Source organism: Nanorana parkeri, unplaced genomic scaffold, assembly GCF_000935625.1.
Source record: "Nanorana parkeri isolate BGI_ZX_2015 unplaced genomic scaffold, ASM93562v1 scaffold719, whole genome shotgun sequence".
Taxonomy (NCBI): domain Eukaryota; kingdom Metazoa; phylum Chordata; class Amphibia; order Anura; family Dicroglossidae; genus Nanorana; species Nanorana parkeri.
The window spans coordinates 143,102-163,827 of record NW_017306987.1 but is presented as its reverse complement, the minus strand read 5'-3'; the positions used below and the strand labels follow the sequence as shown (position 1 = coordinate 163,827).

The following is a 20,726-nucleotide window of genomic DNA, read 5'->3' as shown; positions in this document are numbered from 1 at the left end:
CCCCCCCCCCCCCAATACCTCTCTCGCTGCAATTTAATGTTATGAATGTTTCTGTGCCCTCTACTGGATCTCTTCAGGAAGTCGAGTATTATGCACGCATGGGGCTATCCCTTTAGGCTACTTGCCAAAAACAAATGGGACATTTGGAGATGCTCCTTACTACTTTTAACCTACCATCAATATGTATTTCTGAGAAGAGATCAAAGAAAGGCCCCTTGGAATTTACACATGCAGAGGACGGGATACGGGTGACCAGGCACAATGGAAGCCATAGATCTGCCAGGAGGCTTGAAAACCTCTAAGGGGGTCCTCATTAATAGTTTGACACACAGTGTCCAGCAAGGTAAAACCTTCCTTTACTGTTGGTTTTCTCCTTTTTAGTACTGAACCTGGATAGTACATCAGCTTATTATTGTTACAGACTGATAGGCTTTGTGGATGGTGAGTTTGGAAGGAAGTGGGTGACTGTTTGAGTTGTGCCAAGCCACTGTTTGGGTTTACATGGGTCGGTACCCAACCATTGAACCCAGATATCCATTGTTCTCTAAGGCCTTGCTTCCACCATTAAAGGAGAACTATCAAATGAGTGATTTCCACTCACCTCATAGTTCTAGCCGACCTGTGACAATGAGACTGTCACAGGTCGGCTCAGTAGATCGGGAGGTGAGCGAACACATACCAGGTTCGCTCACCTCTCGATCCTGTCACGGCTCTCTGCCGTGACAGGGGGAGAGCTGGGTTCCCCTCTCCGATCTGCCAGCGTTGACTGGCGGAACGGACGGGGGAGGGGGCGGGTACAGCTGGCTCTGCCTCTAGATAGGCAGAGCCAGCTGTCACTCATGCAGCTGGGCGGATCCCGTCATCTACGTTGGTATCCGCTCCGGCTGGTGCGTCTCAGTATACCCTAAGGAGAACTATGGGGAAAAACACTGACCCCATAGTTCTCCTTTAACATATCAAAAGTGACTCATCAATCCCATTTTGTGCTTTACACTTACTCAGACACTATATAGGGGGGGGGGGCAAAAAAAATCTTGCACCAGGGCCCTTTGTTCCTTAGGTCCGCCACTGACTATACAGGTTATGCAGATTGCCCCTAACTTTTGCAGACTCATGGATGCAATCTTTCATTGATTGCTCATTCCCCTGCCCCACGAGAAGAGTTGGGAGAGGAGAAGTTACAGTACATTTGGACTTGCCATTTCCCCTATTGAGGTTCTGCACACACTTCCATTTTGCACTTGCATCTTAGGAGTATGTGGGTGCTGTGACCTCCTGATGCTAAGGGTGCCGTTTCTGTGGATAAACGTTCCTCATCCATGGTGGCAGCCTGTCTATCTAGTGTGTTAGCTAGATATGCTATGTTATGTTATTACTCTTAATTTTTAGTGGTTTGTCCATGTCAAGAGTGTTATCTTCTTCACATGTTTGCATTACCCTTTTACGTCCTATGATGTAAGAGAGCTTTGCTTTCCTAACAAGATTATGGACAGTGTTCAAGCAACACAGACCCACAATTCTTATGTTCCAGGAAATGCATTTCACACATTCACTGGTTCCTAAACTTCCCACCAACAAGTTTAACCAGTGGTTCTTGAGTATTCCCATAGGAGAAAATCCAAGGAAGTCGCTATAGTGATCCGCAAGCACCCTGAATCAGTAATACACCCTGGCAACTATTTATGCCCCGAACACAATGCAATACAACTTTCAAGATGCAGGGATTATAGTCTACATATATGATTTCTCTCATCAAGCCTTGATGAAGGGATGTGTTTTGCACCCCGCAATAGTGTTGCCTACTCTACTTGAATGTCCACTGATCCTAATGGAATAAAGTTGTACCTGGACTATATTATTGGTGTGGCGCTTAAATTCCTTCATCTACTTTCCCCTTTAAATGGCAGCAACATGCTCGCACATGCCTGGGTATCAAGTTAACAAATAATTAACCCCATTTCCTAACAAATGTTTCCCACATTTGCATATTATACAAAATAACTTGAAAGAGCAGGACCCTCCTGACACTACCCGGTGCTTTCTCCATATTTGCATCCATGGCCCTTTTTTGGGTAGTGGGGTGAGCAAGGAGACACCAGGTGTTTGGTGATACATTTAAATCGTGTCCACACTCAGGGAAGAATGGGGATCCTTCCCAATGGATGCTGGAGGTCTATTCAATTGGCAGACCTTTTCCCAGGAATGGGTACTAAGCTGAGATCCTAAGACATACTGACCAAGTTTGAAATAAATTGTTGGTAAAACAGTCTACAGCCAAATAAGTACCCACTTTGTATAGGCTATTGCTCCATAAGGAGTCTCCGGGATCCAAATGATCTGAAGGCTTGGGAAAGGGAACGGAGGACAACACTTTCAGATACCCAAAAATATAAAGTGCTCCTCCTATCCCAAAAGTCCTGAAATCCCCAGAAACCTGTTTTAAACGCTTTTGCAGGTGGTATAGGATCCGAGTGCCACCAAAACGAATTTACCCTAATTACTCTGATCAGTGTTGGAGGAGCTGTGGTCAGATAGGCACACATCTGCACACTGGTGGACTTGCCCTATAATTCTTCCTTTCTGGAAAGTCATAAAGGAATTAGAGATTGTAAGCTCCTTGAGGGTAGGGACTGATGTGAATGTGCAACTATGTAAAGTAATGCACAAATTGTCGGCGCTATATAAATACCTGAAATAAATTAATTAATTCATACAGAAAGTGACTCTGCAGCAGTTAACAAATTAACTTTTAACGATCCTGTTACACAATGGAAGCTAAAAAATGGGCACACCAACTTAAGGACCAGTATGAAAAATGTTATAATATTTGGGACACCTGGATTACCATCCTAGTTTCAGATGAGTATAAGAACATGACCAGGAATTTTGTTAATGCAATTTTTGATTCACAAACTCACTAAACATCTATACTCTATAATATTTGTTGTTGCCTATTTCTTTATTATGACTTATACATTGAGAAGTAAAGGCTAGAATGATTAAAGCGGACCTTCAAATTCTACCAATGCATCCCTCTATGTATGATGATTAATAATAATATAGACATGTCAGGTGTAAAATGCTGTGATTTTTAAATACTTACACTTACAGAGCATTCACTTCCTGCTTTGAAAGGACAAAATTACTTCAGTTTGCCAAAGTAAATTAGCGGGATTTATTCCAGGGTTCTCTCCTCAATGCTTTTGTGATATTTAGACCCAGGCACATTCTTGCATATCTGGTGGCAATGCTGTGGCTCAAACTATAGCAAATTATATCCATTGTCTTAGGAAATCTATTTCCAGGAATTTCAGGTGCCTCTAAGGGTGTATTCACACCGCAATGTGTGTGCTGGATGTGACTCAACGCAAGTGTGTTCACTTGCATTGGCAATAAATGTTGACATGTATTGTGTTTTTGCATTTAAATTTTACAATAAGCTATGAAGGGTGTGGGTTTTGCCTTGAGTTGATGTACGCAGATTTTGTTGCAAAAATGTAGATCATGCTTTACTTTTTTTTCAGCACAGGGCAACTCACATCAGTGCAACGCACTGGTGTGAACTGCTTCCATTCACACTCCTTCATTTTCAGATGTCCTTGTGTTGGCATGCGTTAAAAAACACAAGCCAACGCATCTGGTGTAAATAGGGCCTTCACAAAAGAAAAGCCAAAGGAGATAATTTTGTTCCAATTTAAACACTTGACATTCATTTCCACGGTGACTAAGCAGACTATTGCTAAAGCCTGGACAACTCCTTTATTTAAGCTTAAAGTTAAATAAATAAGGGTGCACATTTAATTTAAAGTGAATTTATAGTCAGCCCGAGAGAATGCTATACTGGCATTGGTCTGTTTTTTAAATATACATTTGAAAGTGAGGAACCTAGTCTGCATTATTCATTTAGTGTGCAGTATTTTAAAAACCTTGCACCTATGTAAATTATGCAGCTACATACTGTATGTACATGGGGGCAGCCATATTCAAGCCCTTGTCAGTTGTGCTGCACAATCACTGAATTAGCAGGTGTTTGCAAAACATTTAACAAGCTACTACAAATCATAATTTGAGAGATGGCTATAGCTACAGTATAAGCAAGCTTTTAGCAGGCATCAACTGAAACGGTAATCAATAGTGATTAAAGCTTGCCAACAGCTTGTTTAAAACTACATTCCTAGCCTGATAAAGTATGTTCAGGTATTCAGCAAAATTGATTAAAAGTTTGCTTAATGCTTTGCAAATTGTGCTAAATTTGAGGTTTTCTAGATTAGATTTTATAAGGTGCAATTAAACAATGTTGTGTATATAGAAAAAATTGAACAGTAATGACAGGTAAGATAAGTTGTATTGCTCATGTGTTTATCACTTACTCACATGATGACAAAAAAATCCTCTCCTCACCTGTTCTGCAGGTCCAACCTGCTGTGCTTTCTGTCACAGAAAAACCTTTGCTGACCTCTTCATATATGCCCACATGGGCTTATCCCTGCACAACTAAAACCTACAAAGATAAAAATGGAGGGAATAGGAGCATAATTTGTAATGACAATGGCCACACAGCATTTTACAAAAACTATGACCTTTCTGTAAAAAGAAATATACCTTTTACAGTGGCCCTATTGCTTAAAGTAGTAGTAACCCCTTAATGACTGAGGCCTTTTTTTTCTTCATTTTTTGCACCCATGTTATATTCCACATTTTAGGCCTGAAAATTACTTAAAACCCCCAAATATTAAATATATTCTGGAAGCCAAGACCCTATAGAATAAAATGGCTGCAGTTGCAAATTTTTATGTTGCACAATATTAGCTCAACTCCTTATCAAACCCCAAAATGTAGTAAAAAAATGTACTTTAATGCCCCAAAACACAATAAAATACCCATTTTTAAAAAATAAAATATAAAAGATGAGGTTACAACAAGTAAATAGAAACCCAACATGCCCACGTTAAAAATTGTGTGCAATTGCAACAAACTTCAGTACCCCACAAAGTCCATAGACAACGCTTTAAAAGCCGCCACAGGTCATCATAGAGATACCCAAAAATACTGGCCCTAGAATTATTGCTCTCACTCCGGCGTGCGCAGCGTTACCCAACATGTGTAGCGCGTTCATCGCGTGTTTAGCGTCAGCTGAGTCGCCAGAATCGCTTCTATTATAAAGCTGATAGTCGGCTTTTGAAGTTTAAACAGAGTCCTGCCGGGAGTCTGTTTAAACAGCCCCGATGCTGGCGACGTACAATGTACGTCGTCAGTCATGAAGGGGTTAAACTCTCACTTTTCCCCTAAAATAATGAATTCAGATCAAACAAATATACACTGCCCAGCAAATTATTATTTTTTATCTTTTTGCCCAAGCACTTATGGTCATCATGTTTCTGAACAGCTGGCTCCAACTCTCTCAGCTCGGATTCCCTGAATCTTCTTTCCAGTACAAGGTCACAAGGGACAGAGCACAGTCTCCAGTATCTGTCTATGTGCTAGTTTGTTAAGGGAGGAGCAGAAAAAAAGAAGGGAAGTGGCTTGCTTTGGTGTTTTTGTGGACACACAGCTTACTAGCACACACAAGGGTGGCTCCTTAGGACCCTGCAAGGGAACGGAGACACCCTAAAACAAGACATCAGGGCCAGAGCTCAGGGGACCAGCTGATTATGCAGGAGACTAAAACTTTAAAAAAACAAGAAGCAGCATCCATTGTAAGTGATTTCATCAGCATTTGAAACAGCCTAGAAACATTTTGACTTTAATATCACTTTAAAACCACTTGTGTCAGGTTAAATGTTTGCCCTCGTTTGTGACCACCCATCGTCTGTAAGTCAAACCCCGGTAGGTATAAACCGGGTTAAGAAAAAAAGAAAAGTCACCTTCCAAGAGGTATTAGGGCCTTTGTTGCTCTACTCCTAAATGAACCGCGCTGTCTAGCATAGGAGTTAGGCAAACTCACCATTTTAAAAGGGATTCAGGTTTGGGTTCTGGTTGTACTCAGAATTTAGCTCTTTATTTTAAAACATGCTCCCAGAATTGAAGTAACCCTTTCATAAGAGGAATATGGTATCTGCTGTTGCTGACCTCCTCTTGAAATGCCAGTTGATTCTCAGGCTTCAGTAGTTTATTTGTAACTGCCCCAGAACAAGTATGCAGATTGTGAAAGTCAGAAGCCCTTATTGGTATACTTGTTCTAGATCAGTGACCTACAGTATTAACGCATGACAACCAGATAAGTAGCAATTTCAGGAGAGGACAGCAATGGCAGTCTAACCTACTACGCGCAAAGTCCATTAACCCACAGCAACCAATCAGAATTTACCATTACCTCGTGAATACAGCTCAGAATGATGGGTTCTGATTGGTTACTATGTCTACTGCATGTTGCACTTGGTGCTTTTCTCCTCCCACCATTTTATTAAATTATACTGCCACGCAGGGCATTTTGCAATTTAAAGTGCATCTAAAAAGGTATTTTTCATTTTTATTTTTGGATGTTAGGTTTATATTGCTTTTAGTTTCTCCACTGGTGAATTCACCATATCTGCTCCTACAATGACCATTGTTACTGTGACAGATAGTAAAACATTTTTTTTAAACAAAATGTACAGTTGTCACTAGAACATAAAATGATTTGAAGTCTTCCAATGGGAACACATAGTCTAGTGACAACTGACCCAAAAGGGGATTTTTCGCCCCTTGAGGTCTCTTTTTTTTGTTGTGTCTCTGGGACATCCATCCAAAAACTAAAAACAAATAGGGCTTTAGATAAACTTTAATGTTATCAAATATTTTCTTTTCATTTCTACCTGTAGCCAGCTATTTTTTTAAATAATCAGGACATTCAAATGCAGCTTCCTTTCAACAATGGCTGCACTAGATTATATAAACTAAACTGAGCACGTTTTAGCAAAGCTGCAACGCTTATTAAATAGCAATAGACGTTCACTAAATTGATCTGTAAAGAGCCACCAGGGACAAAATCTTTGTAATCTGTACTTAATCCACAAATCAGGAATGTTGAGTAATGAGCAGTCTGAGTAAGCCAGGGATTTGATTTTACTTTGATAATAGTGTGGTTCCTTTCCAGCAACCTCACAAGTAAAAATTATCAGCAGTCAACTTGCTGTGTTACCTAAATACCACGCTACCAAAGACCCTCCGTTGTGGGTCTCCCTGGAAGCGGTTGACTGTGACCCGTTGACTATTAATAATATTCTTTGGCTCCTTCCCAAAGATAGATCACACTAAAAGGTGCCCATACACCTTGCAATTATCTGCAGATTTTCTGTGGTCAGATGGAAAAGGTGCAACAGATTGGCCCAGGTGAAGATTACTCCATCCACACAGTTAAGTGTAGATGGAGGAATCTGTTGCACCTTTTCCATCTGACCACAGAAAATCGGCAGATAATTGTAAGGTGTAAGGCCATCTTTATCAAACCCGATTACAGGCCACTCCCTACGCCTTTGGGATGCACACAAATATTCTAGTTGCTTGATGTCTCTGCATCGCCCACTCCTCTCATTCCTAAAAAACCCAGCATTCCCCCCTGGCTGTGATTCCCCACTCGCATTCCGCTACTGGTTGTCTGGAGATGTGACTAACCTACACAAACTATATAGTTCTGTGGGCCCAAAAACTTTTCAACAACTACAAGAGTCATATAAATTGCCAGCCACAGAACTATTTCGCACTTCATTTCCACCCAAGTACCTGTATTCCCACAGGTCCCACATTCACCTCATTTGAACGAACCTGCACCCATTAACCATATGCGCCTCCCTCCCCAACATAAATACATGTTGGCTTGGGAGAAAGATCTTGGGAGCCCCATAGATATGGAATGCTGGAAAACTATCTGGGAGGTGACTAAATCTGACTCTCAGAACATGCAGGCACTGGAGACCAACTACAAACTTCTTTATCAGTGGTACTTGGTACCTAGCAGACTCTGGTCATTTGTTCCGGGGTACGATGGCATGTGCCTCCGTCGGATGTGGAGAAGTGGGATCCTACATGCATGTATGGTGGCAATGCCCCTTAGTACAGACTTTTTGGGCCCGAGTTTGTACTTTTCTTTCTTCTATTTTGGCTCTCACACTAACACTGGACCCAAGGGTCGCTCTACTCAATCTGCCCCCCAAGGAACTCACACAAACAACACAAATTTTTACTACATGGCCTTACCGCAGCTAAACAGACAGTGGCGAAATCTTGGCAAAGTAAAGCGCAGACTCTAATGTTTCTTCAATAACGAATGTCTCACGGCACGGTTGACCAATAAAGTCCTGCGCTTTGAACAGACTTGGGACCCATGGATCCAATATCTACAAACACACTCCTTGGGCGCTCGTCTGCTGACACTCTGAAGTTGGGGAGCAGACAAACACTCCCCTACCTATATACCAGGAATTGACCGCTTCTACTCTACCTTACTCTCACCTCTACTTCCCTACTCTGCCTTACTTCCTATCCTGCTCTTATTCTTTCCTTGGCCCTCCTATGCCCTTCCCCTGGTTGGGATGGTAGAGGGCCCGGGTCTGTTATGTCCTCTTTTTGTTTGTTTTTTGCCCATTTATCCTTACGTTTGTTGGATTCAAGATACAAGAGGTTATTTAATTGCACTGGAGTAAAGACCTGCTACTTCAGCATACTGATTGCCGTTACGCATTGTTATTGTTAGCAATAATCTCCTAAGCAGCAGTATTCATTATGTAACTCGTGTCGAGAGCACATGAATCCCATACTGTGTTACATTTATGTCTGTAAACTTCCGCTATACTTGATTGTTTAACTGTGTTGAAAGAGAAAAAACAATAAAAACTATTGATTTAAAAATCATCAGCAGAGTCATCTTTCTATGTATGTAATCAGCTTCCTGCTGCTCTAGTGACTCAAGCTGAAGAAAAATAGGGAAGGAAAAGAAGAAGGAAGGACCAGACAACAGGGATGGTGTAACTGAGACAATAGATCAGCACTTTAATCAAAACAGCTGTGCAACTTCCAGGTACAAAAAACAAAAAGTAATTTGCTAGTAGGGCCAGTGCTGCAGAATTCTTCCTTGCAGAGCCTGTCTGAAAACTGAACATTAAACATATGAAAATATTAACATTATTAACAGAAGCAGTGTCACTTAAAGAAATACATTTACACCTTTCCTTGTCCGGTAAACTAAGCATGAAGACTAGTCCTTAAAATTATAGATTATGTATATAGCAGGTGGAGCTATTCCTTCTTAGTTCTTTTTGTTACAAGAACTCAGTTTCGAAGTCTGTTAAGAGTACCTGCCTGTGACTGCTACAGGGTGCTTGCTATCAACTTTATTGACTTTTTGGGTAGGCTCCACCCACTAGAGCCAGACTTGATCTATTTGCTTTCCCATAATCCAATGAAAATGCCAAAGAAGGACCCTCCATGGATGGTGAATGAACGGGGCTTAGCACAAGGAGACGATAAAGGCCACAGTTTGGAAAATCAAGTCCTTAGTAAGAGTAAAAACAGGATCAGGGAGGGGCACACAAGGCTTTTCTGGCTATGGCAATAGTGGGTACCTTGTTTCTGCTCTTAGGAAAAACGTATATTTAAAAAAAATAAAATAAAGCTGATTGGCTTGCTTTGAGGAGAACATTCCATAATAAATACATGCATTTAGTTATTTAATGGGTACACTGTGGCATGGGAAGCATTTGCATAAATATGCTGTATGTATTACCCACAATGCTCTTTACCTTAGCCATCTGGGTTACCTCATAGGTCTTGATGCGCCATTCAGGCTATATCAGCTTGGTTGACAGGTTGCAGGGGTATGGACTACCATCCTGATTTCTTAAGTGGGCAGACCTGCCATCACAGCCATAGTTGGCCCTACACGTTGCAGTTTATTTGTTCAATCACCTTTAGTAAGGCCATGTAATGTGATGCAGGCCCTTGCACTACACATTTTATCAAAAGATCTAAAAAAGATTGTAGAATTAGACTAAAACGTGAGAGCAACTTAAAAGAAGATAACTGTGACTGGTGATCCTCTATGTTTCAGTCAAAGAAGCCCTTCATTTTCAGTAGTAAAAAAAAAAAAAAAAAATAATATGTTTTGCATTCATTTCAGTTTACCTAAAGCCAGCAGCAAATGTCCTTTGCTTTCTAGTAGAGAGCTGCCCTTGATTATCTTTTTTCCCATGGTGCAAATTTCTCACTTGCCCTCTTCCTTACCGAGTTATGGTCTGCTTTTTATACTACCTGAAAGTGCCAGTTTCACTTCAGTAACCATGAGGCGCATTGTGGCAGCTGCACTACAGAGACTTGCCAAGAACTTGTACCAGTTTCCATAGGCAATTTTACCAGGAACCAGAGAGTTGAATATTTTTGTAACAAACTCCTAAAAGCGGTTCCTTCCGTTCACCTATAACACCATTTAAACGTAATGGAACTGATATAAATAAAGTAAACCATTAACAAAATATAATACACATTAAGAAAACACAAAAATAACATGTGAATGGTAAACAAAATTTATAAACATAATGTGTTGAGTGTAAACCTGTACACAGGGAAATACGCAGACTGTTTCTTCTAACAATGCTGGTTTCCTGGTTGACAAGCTTATCGATTCTCTTTAGTATTTTCTGAGATAGTGATCCAGTACAAGTATGTGGGTCAGAAAATTCAGTATGACTCCAATTTACTCTTTTGCATACTTTTTCCAGGTTAGTGACTCGGTTCAGATCAGTGATGGCAGTTTAAATGTTCCCTCATTCTTAGCTTCCTTTAAGTACCATCAGAAGTGTGCATTGGTCCAATGCCACAGTTTATCAGGAGCTACAATTATACTGATGTGCTTAACTTTGTAGGCAGTAGTTACTTGGCAGCCAATATTAAGGCGAAAATTAGGCATGGTTATCCATACAGTCCTCACTGCTTGCAGCACCTAAACTCTCATTTTCCAAGGACAGTACTCAATTCAGTTACCTTCAATGGCATGTGCCCGTGATGTACTTGCCTCCTTTAAAATTGAAAAGGTGACAGACTTGGACCTAGTTTAACCACAATATGGCTAAACGCCCAGGTAAATGTCAAAAGTATCTAGGGATTAAGCTTTAGCCAACAGACTGCACTCCAGTGGAAATAGAGAGTTAAAAAGCCAGTGAACGGAGCTCCAAAGTGATGGTGAATTGTCCAGCCCACTGGGTCTGCAGAATGCCTGATCCATACAAAGCCTTCTTTTTTTTGTTTTCCTAAAAAAGAGCAAATTAAAAGGATATTAAGCGCTTAAATTGTACAAAGTAAGACTAGAAAACTAAGCAACAGCCTTGTCAAGAATAAAAATCAAACTGACATACCCAAGTAAACCTGCAGGGGAAGATACTAGATCTCATTGACAGAAATTGAAAGTATATATTTGTCTGTCCCACATAAACCAGATGTCTGATAGGCTGTCATGTATGATGCAACTTTTTATTTGACTATAAAAAATGTTTTTTTCCAATATGGTGTGAACAGATGTCTAATATAGAACAATGGATTTTCACATGATTGTGAATTTTTCCTGTGCAGATGATTGCTGAAAACTCCACAAAATTGCTACTAGCATGTAATAAAAATGTTGGCTGCAATATCTGCCTGTGGTCAATGCGGTTTAGGATTGCTCCAAGGAAGCAAAAGACTGATTACAGTTTAGAAACTGAATCCAGAGTGATAATGCAGGTGAATTTGTAGCTCAACAAACATTTGTTCAGCTTCCTAACATCGCTACACCAAGGAAGGCACGATTCCGATCACTTGATGCACGGAACATGCAGTTCCAGGTGTCGGCCTTTTTTTTCTACATTTAGCACAGTATAGAGCCTCCAATTTCTTGTCCTGACTTTGCCTATTGAGGACACCCCTTCATTTAAGGATCCCACTGACAAAAAAAAATTGGATAATCTTTCTTTACCATTTATTCGTTAACTGCTTCAGCTCTTCAACTATTATTGGCTATGGTCATTATTTCCCAGACTTTGACTACTTAGACAAAATCTTTAAGTATGGAACAGGCAACTTCTGGAGTTGATCCACATTTTATTGATTGATTGTTGTTATTGCTTCTCATTTCATATGTGATTTGTTTCATGATGCTTGTCATCTGTGATCTTGTGTGTCTGTTTCTTCTATTCAGATACACAGAGGTATTTGGTTTAAGTGCTGGTCAGTGGAAACCTCAATGTAAAAAGTAGGGATGCATCAATATCTTTTTTTTTCCGGTATCGAGTATTGATATATTTTTTTTACCGTTGATGTGTGCCCCAATTATTAGGAAGCTGGTATTCTATTAAAAAACACCTGCTTCACTTACCAAGACTGCCTGGATTCCTGACAAATTAGGAAGCTTCACTTGTTGCTAGGCAGCCCAGGCTATATGATACATGCGACGCTGTTCTACAATAAAAAGAACCTGTGGATTTATTCCATTTTGCGAATGCTGGTGATCTTAATTGCCATCATTTCTAGATTTGCACGGCGCCATCCGTGGACCACTGCTGTTTTCAAGAATCAAAAGGTCCTGGTTGCTGTATGGCGTGCACCGGACATTTCTGTTGACCGAGTCATTTCTTGGTCTCTGTTATTCAAAAAAGTTGCCTTTCCTGTGTCTATTATATCAGCTAGAAGGGGTTCCGAGTTGTCGGTTTTGTTTTATGCAAAACATAAGGACAAGGTTGTTTTAAGACTGCAGGTTTCCTTTTTTTTATCCAAGATTGTTTCAGTCTTTCATTTTAATGAAGACATTGTTTTACCTTCACTTTGTCCAGTTGAAATCCTAATGAAATGTCTCTGCTTTGTCTTCATTTTCTGCTATTTTTAAGTGGATTCATAAGGTCAAGGAAGATTCAAGCTTATGAGTTGCGGGCCAAGGTTCCGCCTTTTCTTGTTACTGCCCATTCTAGGGCAATTAGTACTTCTTGGGTATTTAAAAAAAAATTTAACTTCTGTTACACAAATTGCAAGGCCATAACTTGGTCTTCTGTCATAGTTGGCCCTACACGTTGCAGTTTACCAAGTTTTATAAATTTGACATTACTGCCTTTTCTCATGCTAGTTTTGGCAGAAAAGGTCTTCAGATGGCTGTTTAAGTGTTTGAGCTGGTTCATCTAATTTTTATGGTGCTTGGCCCTCTGTTTTGGACTGCTTTTGAACGTCCCTAAGTCTCCGAAATCTTCCTCAAATGACAATAGAGAAAATAGAGTTTTGTTCTTCCTGTAAAATCCTTTTCTCGGAGTCCACAGAGGTGCACAGCTCCCTCCCCTAATTTCCATTCATACTGCTTGATACAACTGGCAGGTGTAAGGTGGGAAGGGTTATGTCCTTGAAGTGGTAGGCTTTTAATTTTTTTTTTTACTAGTGTCCATTTCTCTTGGAGGCAGCAGCATAACCCTAAATCTCAGAATCCTTCAGAGCTGTGTTCCTCAATGCAAAGGATTTGATGGTAAAGAAATCCTATTAACGTGGTTTACACATGCCTCCAGAGCTACCGGTAGTAGGGGAATATACAGTTTTGTTTCCATATCATTATAGCAGTTTCTATTTGTTGCCTGCCTGTTCACTGGGCTTTTATTCAACACCATCATGTGGCAACGCTCCCATCATTGTGTAAGTAGCCTAAGCACATGCGCATCTTTCAGTGCCTGAAACATGTTGCATGTGCAATGCAATTTCAGTATTGCAGGGGATTTTGGGTAGATGATAAAAAACAGAGATTTTAACTAATAATAGTTTAATAAAAATATAACGGTAGTTCATCTTAACCTTTCCTAAGAGACATATCTACTGAAAGTTCCACTTGCCCTGCTTTAATACTTTCTTAATTAGTGACCCATCACAAGTACGCTACTGCTGGAAAAAAAAAAAAAAAGACTAAATGGAAACTGTAATGTGTAGCCTTGATACACATGAATAAAAAATAGATTTTCTGCTGGCCAGACTCAGTGCGTTTCTTCGGGCTTCTAAGTAAATTAGGAAAGTTTTTTTATTTTATCCTGTCCTGCAGCCATGTGGAGAGTAATATTTAATAAAGTGGATAGAGGCAGTTAATTGCAGATTAAACAATATATTGTTGTATGTACGCCTATCTGATATAAAGCTTCCCTGTTTATCTACAGCAAAGCAAAGTGTGATGCTCTATGAAAGATTCACATACCGCAGTTTCAGGTTACTGGTCGGCAGTAAATACTTCTTCGAGTTAATATCCTCTCTGTGTTGTCAATGCTGTTCAAGTTTTCAGCACTGTAATTTAACGGCCTCTCCTGTTAGAAAAACAATAAATTCATTGTGATGTAAATGTTCTTAAAGCGCACCTACAATCAAATATATTTTTTCATGTTAAAGTATATGTTTAGCCAAAACTTTGGGCGAGGCAGCTCTTAATCGCCGATACTGAATACCGATATCGGCATTCTGATTGCCTGGGAAGCCGATGTTCTTTGGAAAACACACAGACTTTATAATCCCTCATGACACTGCGAGGCAGCCTGGCTTCCCGGCCAGGCTGCCTCGCTGTGTCGCTAGGCACCGTGAAACCGACTTCCTAGCCAATCGGGAAGCTGGGAGTCGGGTCATGACCTGCCACCCGGCTTCTTGATTGGCTGGGAAGCCAGCTCCATGCTCCCTTGCGGCACTGATTCCCTCTGTCTAGAAGTTCTGGTATCAGGGTAAGAATCTTAGCATTTTTGTGAGAATGAGTATTCACATAAATGCTCAGTATCGGTACCGATACCGATACCAGTATATCCCTAACAACAGTACTACTATAGTTTTAGCATGAATTCAAATTGATTGACATGAGTTTGGAAATCTCTCTTCTTAGCCCACCAGGCTCAAATAATAATATTTAATGGTCAGTTATCACTGCTTCATCTACTTTCTGACCAGAGGTTACAGACTGAACATTAGAAGACCCATGCTGCAAAAAATGAACCCATGCATTGCCTATTCAATTCCAGTCAAAAAACAAACAGGCTAATGATAGATGAAAAAAATGCAAGTGTTCACACTGCCTCTTCAGCCACTCACCATCATTTCTATCTATCTGTGAGACACTAAGCACCAAGTGCACGCTTACCTGGGTCTCTTTTTGTGTGATTAATGAATACCTCAAGCTGTTAAGGTAACAGAGATAACAGAGGGGCTAGAGTGTAAAACAAAGTAGCTGAGGGAGGGTGAGGAGCTGGATTAGCAGGCTATTAGAAGCAACCATGTGGGTTTCCAAATGTACCACAAATAGCATAAAAACAGAACCTGGATTTTATTAACTGTATGATATGTAGGGTGGAAAGTACTTTAAATCAGGCAAATACCACCAAAAGGGGGAAGCCATGAAAATATATGTCCTGCAGACCTTGGCACCTTTTCTTTTTACTATAAAGTGTTTTAGGTAATGTAGAAAATACTTTTAATCCTACCTGTTCTGTAAGTATTGGTGTAGCCCCTCCAGATATGTTGCCAACTGAATTGCCAACCACAGCAGCACGTATTCCTTTATGTGGAGCCTCAACTATGTTTGTTTCACTATCCATTAAATCCTCAAAGTCCTCATCACAGTCCTGCTTTATACTATCAGCAGTTGGTGGGAGGACAGCTAGGAACCCAGGAATGGTAAATGCAGAGAGGAAACGTTGTTTAATAAGCTGGTAGGCCGAATTGTCCTTAAGCTTCTCTTCCACCATATCACCGAGAGCTGCTTTCATTTGCTTTGAGCCAACCTCTGTGACATCAGAGAATGGCAGTAATTTCAAAGCATTCTGCTCCAAAGTTTTTTTCTCCAACAGAAGTCTTGAAAACGTTTTGAGAGTGCAGATGGAAGGGGGCAAATAAGGAATGGCAATTTTTTGCTTTTGTACTTCCACCCCTTTCTTCCCTAGAAGCCATTCCTTCACAATCTTCTCTTCTTCTAAAGAGATGAGTTTCACATCTAAATTCTTCCTTTCAGAGTTAGTGGTCTGACAAGAGTTGTTTGGTGCAGAACTGCTCTGTGGGTCACTTGTCACATTTGCTGTATACTCTTTGGGATAATTTGTCTGCAAAAGCTTGGCTATTTTAACAATAGGATATTTTTGTGGGGTGAGCTTTAGCTGACTTGCCTTGTTGGGAAGCCCCTGAGCCAGGGCTGCTTTTGGCAAACAAGTGATATCTGGCTGTGGTTGGCTTGTAACTGATGAGGCCACCAAAGTGCCCACCTTTCCTAAGGAGCTTGTAACAAAAGGCAACGTCTGAGATATCATCGTAGATGCCTTAGATGGGGCAGATATTGGCAAATGAGGGCTTGCCTCCTTTTGCCAGCTTGCAGCCGGTGAAAATGCTGCTGTGTTTACCTGTTTCAAAGCACTTGAAACAACCGGCAAAGTATTGCATGTCACCTTAGACGCACTGGATGGCGTAAGGGTTGTCGAACAAGAACCAGCCAGCTGTGATCGGCTTTCAACCAAAGCCCTCATTTCAGTGTTTTCTTGTCCTAAGGAACTTGTAGTGGCAGGCAAAATCTGGGATGACACCTCTGAAGAATCAGATAGGGCAGGCATAGGCAAACATGGGCCAGAAACTAACGGACTGCTATCAATTGAAGAGGTGGTAGCCATGTCTTCATGCCTTAAAGAACTTGTAATGGTAGGTAAAGCAAGAGATGGCATCTTAGAAACTTCAGTTGGGGCAATTGTAGGCAAAGGAGACCCAGCCACCTGTGACAGACTTCCAACCGAAGAGGTCCCTGCAGTGCCATCTTGACATAGGTAGCTGGTAACAGCAGGCAAGATTTGGGATGGCTTCCTAGATGTCTCCGATTGGGCAAGTATTGGTAAATGAGTGTTAGACATTTGAAGGCAGTTAACAATGGGAGAGGAGGTTATAGTGCTTTGCTGTGTTTTAGAGCTGGTGGTGGCAGGCAAAAGTTGGGCTGTAGTATGCAAAGTATCTGATGGTGCATTTGAGATGCTACCACTAGTTACAAAAGTGCCAGTGGCTGCGCTATTCGATGGCATGCTTACAATTTTGGGGATCTGGTTCCCTGATTGCTGGGTTAAATTAAGACATGATAAAGCTTGAGTTGGAATTGAAATCAAACCCTGAGGAGTAACCAGAAAAGTCATGGGAGGTGCACTGAGGCTTGGCAAAGGGAATACTGTCCTGGGCAGGAGCGTTACTTGAGGAGGCAACAGCTGAGATGTTGGGGGCACACCAGATGACCCACTCTGAATAGTTGTTTGAACACCAGTTCTTTGGGAAACTGGTACACTTGCTGTAGGGTCTGCCCGTAGTCTGCTAATGGGTGCGCCACTGACTGGGGACATCTGATTGGCAGATACATTGTTTGTTGTTACAGCTTGGTGGGCTGGCATAGGAGAAAAGGGCCTAACAGACCAAGAACCATTCTGTAAAGTAGTTGGAGCCACAGGCAGCACCATAGCCTGAGGTTGTACTGCTTGGTTCGCAGGCTGTTGGATCAAGATTTGTGGAGAAACCAGGATATTTCCAGACAGTACTGCGGTGCGTTGAGCAGCTTTGAGGGCCTTTAATTTCTCCATTCTTTTTTCTTTTAGCAACTCAGAGACGGTTTTCAGTTTAGGGGCCGGCACGACAGATCTAACTCGGGGAATTTTGGGTGTGGAATTACGACGTTTCTGTGGTGGTGGTGGAGTTTCTGTTGTCATTTGGGGAACCACAGGTTTAGGTTTCTGGTCACTAAAAGATGGTACTACAATAAAAAAAAAATACAGCAAATATTAGAATGGTATATTTGTCTTACTGGCATTTTTGTTCTATTTTTTTCCTGAAGAATGTAAAAAGACAAGAATACCTGCAGCCTAAGGCTAGCCACTGCAGGGCATATGTGTCACCATGAGGGTTGGGTAATGAGAAATCCTCAGTATCGCTAAAACCCGCATTTGCTACTTTTATACCACTCCCAATAGAGAGAGGTGTTTCAGGCACTGTTAATGACCTCCTCCTCTCAAGTTAAATAATTTTAATGTCTAATAAAACAAGTGGTGACCCTAAATAGCTTAATTCTGACAAAGAAGAGCACCCGACTATCTAATTGTGGAGAGGGATCAAACTGTACATAAAATCATGCTGTGTTCGGTGATATGGAGTCCTACAAAAATCAAGAGAAATGTAATAAATTCTAGTGCAGGAGAGACATAAAAGAGCTAAGCTAAGTTTTAGCTGCATATGTTACACATATTTAACTGCAGTCACACTTTATTTGGATCGAATAGTAGGATTGTCCATACACTGTCCTCGAAATAGTATAAAAGCAGAATCTAATCCTCATTATAAAAGAAGCAAATTTAAAATGCCACCCCACAAGCTGCATTTACTTATCTTTTTTCCTTTTCTTCACTGCAGCTCTGTTCAGCTGCCAGGACTGAGGAGAGAAAACTGTGCAAACTCCACAACTTACACAGGGCTTAAGACTCTCCCTATGCGTGGCAGCGCTGGATGTTGGAGCCAAGCATCAGCACTGCCACTTGGGAAGGAAGCTTTACAAGCTTCCCATACCCTTAGGCACGGGATAGCTTTCTTTGCTCACAGCGATGAATTAGCAAAGGAAAGGCAAGTACATGCTGCTGGTGGGCCCACCCCTAAAGTGAACCTGTTCATCTGCTCTGCGTGAGTAAAGCACAGTACACCAAGAGGGGAATTTATCAAAACTGGAGCAGACAATCTGGAGCAGCTGTGCATGGTAATCAATCAGCGTTTCTCTTCAGTTTGTTCACTTAAGATTTGAAAATGAAAGAAAGAGGCTGATTTGGCTGCCATGTACCGCTGCTCCAGTGTTTGTTTGCTCCATGTTTAATAAATTCCCCTTTGTATGTTTTAGGGTGTGATAAGCGGAGGGTTCTGTGGTAGGATCCACCTAAGGATTAGATTAAGGTTAGGGGGTCACTTTTTACTTTGCTAGTTACATTACTTTGCTAGCTATTTTCAACATTGAAAGCCCTACACAGAGAATTACCTTGCATCAGGTTCTTGGAACCTAGAACAAATGTATTGTTATTATGTTGAATTGAACAGATATGCCACACACAATCAGATTCTAAGGATAAACCTTTTAGTTTTGATCAAAATCTTACATTTTGTGGGTTCCAACACACCCTGAAATATCTGTGAATGAATGGTAGAATCTCCATGTAAGGTATATGGTTCACAACATTTGCTATACAATCATAGATGTGAGCAGGACTTCCCATCCTGCTTGAAGTTCCACTATAGCTATTGGGAACAGATTGCACAGCACGTGGCTGAGCACATGAAGTGCGTGCAGGGGTGTGCAGATCTGAGAAGTGAACCTGAGAAATATGTAGATGTCTGAGACAGGTTTTACAAATACTGTAATATCCTATACAGCCATTTGAAGAACAGTTGTTTTGTTATATGTATAACCCTGCAGCCAAATTCCAGAGGATAATTACATCCGTCACTGCATCCTCTGCACCTCAAACACAAAGGACGATGTTATGAACGAGCTCAAAGACTCTGATTATTCAAATAAACATATCCATCTACTTTTAACAGTATCTATAGCTAAAACTTGTTTTAGGTTTTGGTGAGATGTGGAAGAGATTCCCAGTGAGCCTTCTTCCCTTCCCCCCCTTATCTTACCCTTCCCCCCTTATCTTACCCTTCCCCACACCTACCTTATACCCTCTTTTGCCCTTCTTCTCTAACCTCCCCCCACCTTTCCTTTCCTCTTCTGCCTAATTTTGCTGACTCTTTCCTCTTTCATATTTCTTAACTAACTAGAGATGCACCGATACCGGTTTTTCGGTTTCCGAGTGAGAGTACCGATATTTTGCTTTCGGTACTCGCCAATACAGAGTAACAATACCAGTGCTTCCGCTGGCATGGAGCTGCCATCCCGGGCATTCAGGAAGCCGGGTGACATGTAATGACATGCTGCTCGGCTTCTTGATTGCCCGGGAAACCGGCTCCATGTTGTTTGGCCAGCTCGATTGTGATTGGCCTTGAAACCGGGCTTCCTGCCTATTAGCATCGAGCCCGCTTCCCGGCCAATCAGGAAGGTGAGTAATAACCCACCTCCCAGCTTCCTGATTGGCCGGGAAGCCAGCTCCATGCTTATTGGCTGAAAAGCCGGCTTCCCGGCCAATCAGGAAGCCGGGAGGTGGGTCATTACTCGTCACCTGGCTTTCTAATTGCCCAAGAAGCCGGCTCCATATTCCCCTTCCGGTATCGGGGAAGGTATTGGAGCGTTTGGGTGAGTACTAGTATTGGTATAATTGCATCCCTGTTAGTAACCCATTGCACCTACTACCCTGCCCCTCGTGATTCCTAATTCCCCATTCCTCAGACTGGACATCGCAAGGGTTGGTACTTTTAGCTTGTAGTGCTGCTGTTAAAACATATTTTTTGTGCACGACCAAGTTGTTTATGTGCCTGACTGGATACAAATTGACTGGATAGATTTATTCATATTACATCGCTTTGGTAAATCTACCGTTGATTGATTGTGACCCTTACATTACCTCTTTTCATTTGAAATAAATAACTGTAAATTTGTTTAAATAAATGAAAATCATTGTTGTTTGTTTCTGTATTGCTGTTTGTGTCCCCACTGGGGAGATTCATCCTTTCAATTTGTCCTGGTGACTACTGTCACCGAAACAGTAAGTAATTGGAAATTAAAAACAGGAGATGAGTGAAAATCTTTCAATAGGCAAACAGCTGTTCTGACAAAAAAAAAATTTATATATATA

At 41.2% G+C, this 20,726-nt stretch overlaps 1 protein-coding gene across 1 annotated transcript in view; it reads right to left on the bottom strand.

Moving 5' to 3' along the window:
• Positions 1-20,726, bottom strand: part of SNAPC4 (small nuclear RNA activating complex polypeptide 4) — a 72,674-nt gene that overhangs the window by 22,234 nt on the left and 29,714 nt on the right. The window contains exons 19-23 of the mRNA XM_018564063.1: positions 19,086-19,116; positions 18,968-18,988; positions 17,331-17,704; positions 15,420-16,496; positions 15,080-15,116 (exon numbers count right to left, since the gene is read on the bottom strand). Of these exons, the coding sequence (XP_018419565.1) occupies positions 15,080-15,116; positions 15,420-16,496; positions 17,331-17,704; positions 18,968-18,988; positions 19,086-19,116 (1,540 nt within the window). The remainder of the gene's footprint in view (positions 1-15,079; positions 15,117-15,419; positions 16,497-17,330; positions 17,705-18,967; positions 18,989-19,085; positions 19,117-20,726) is intronic.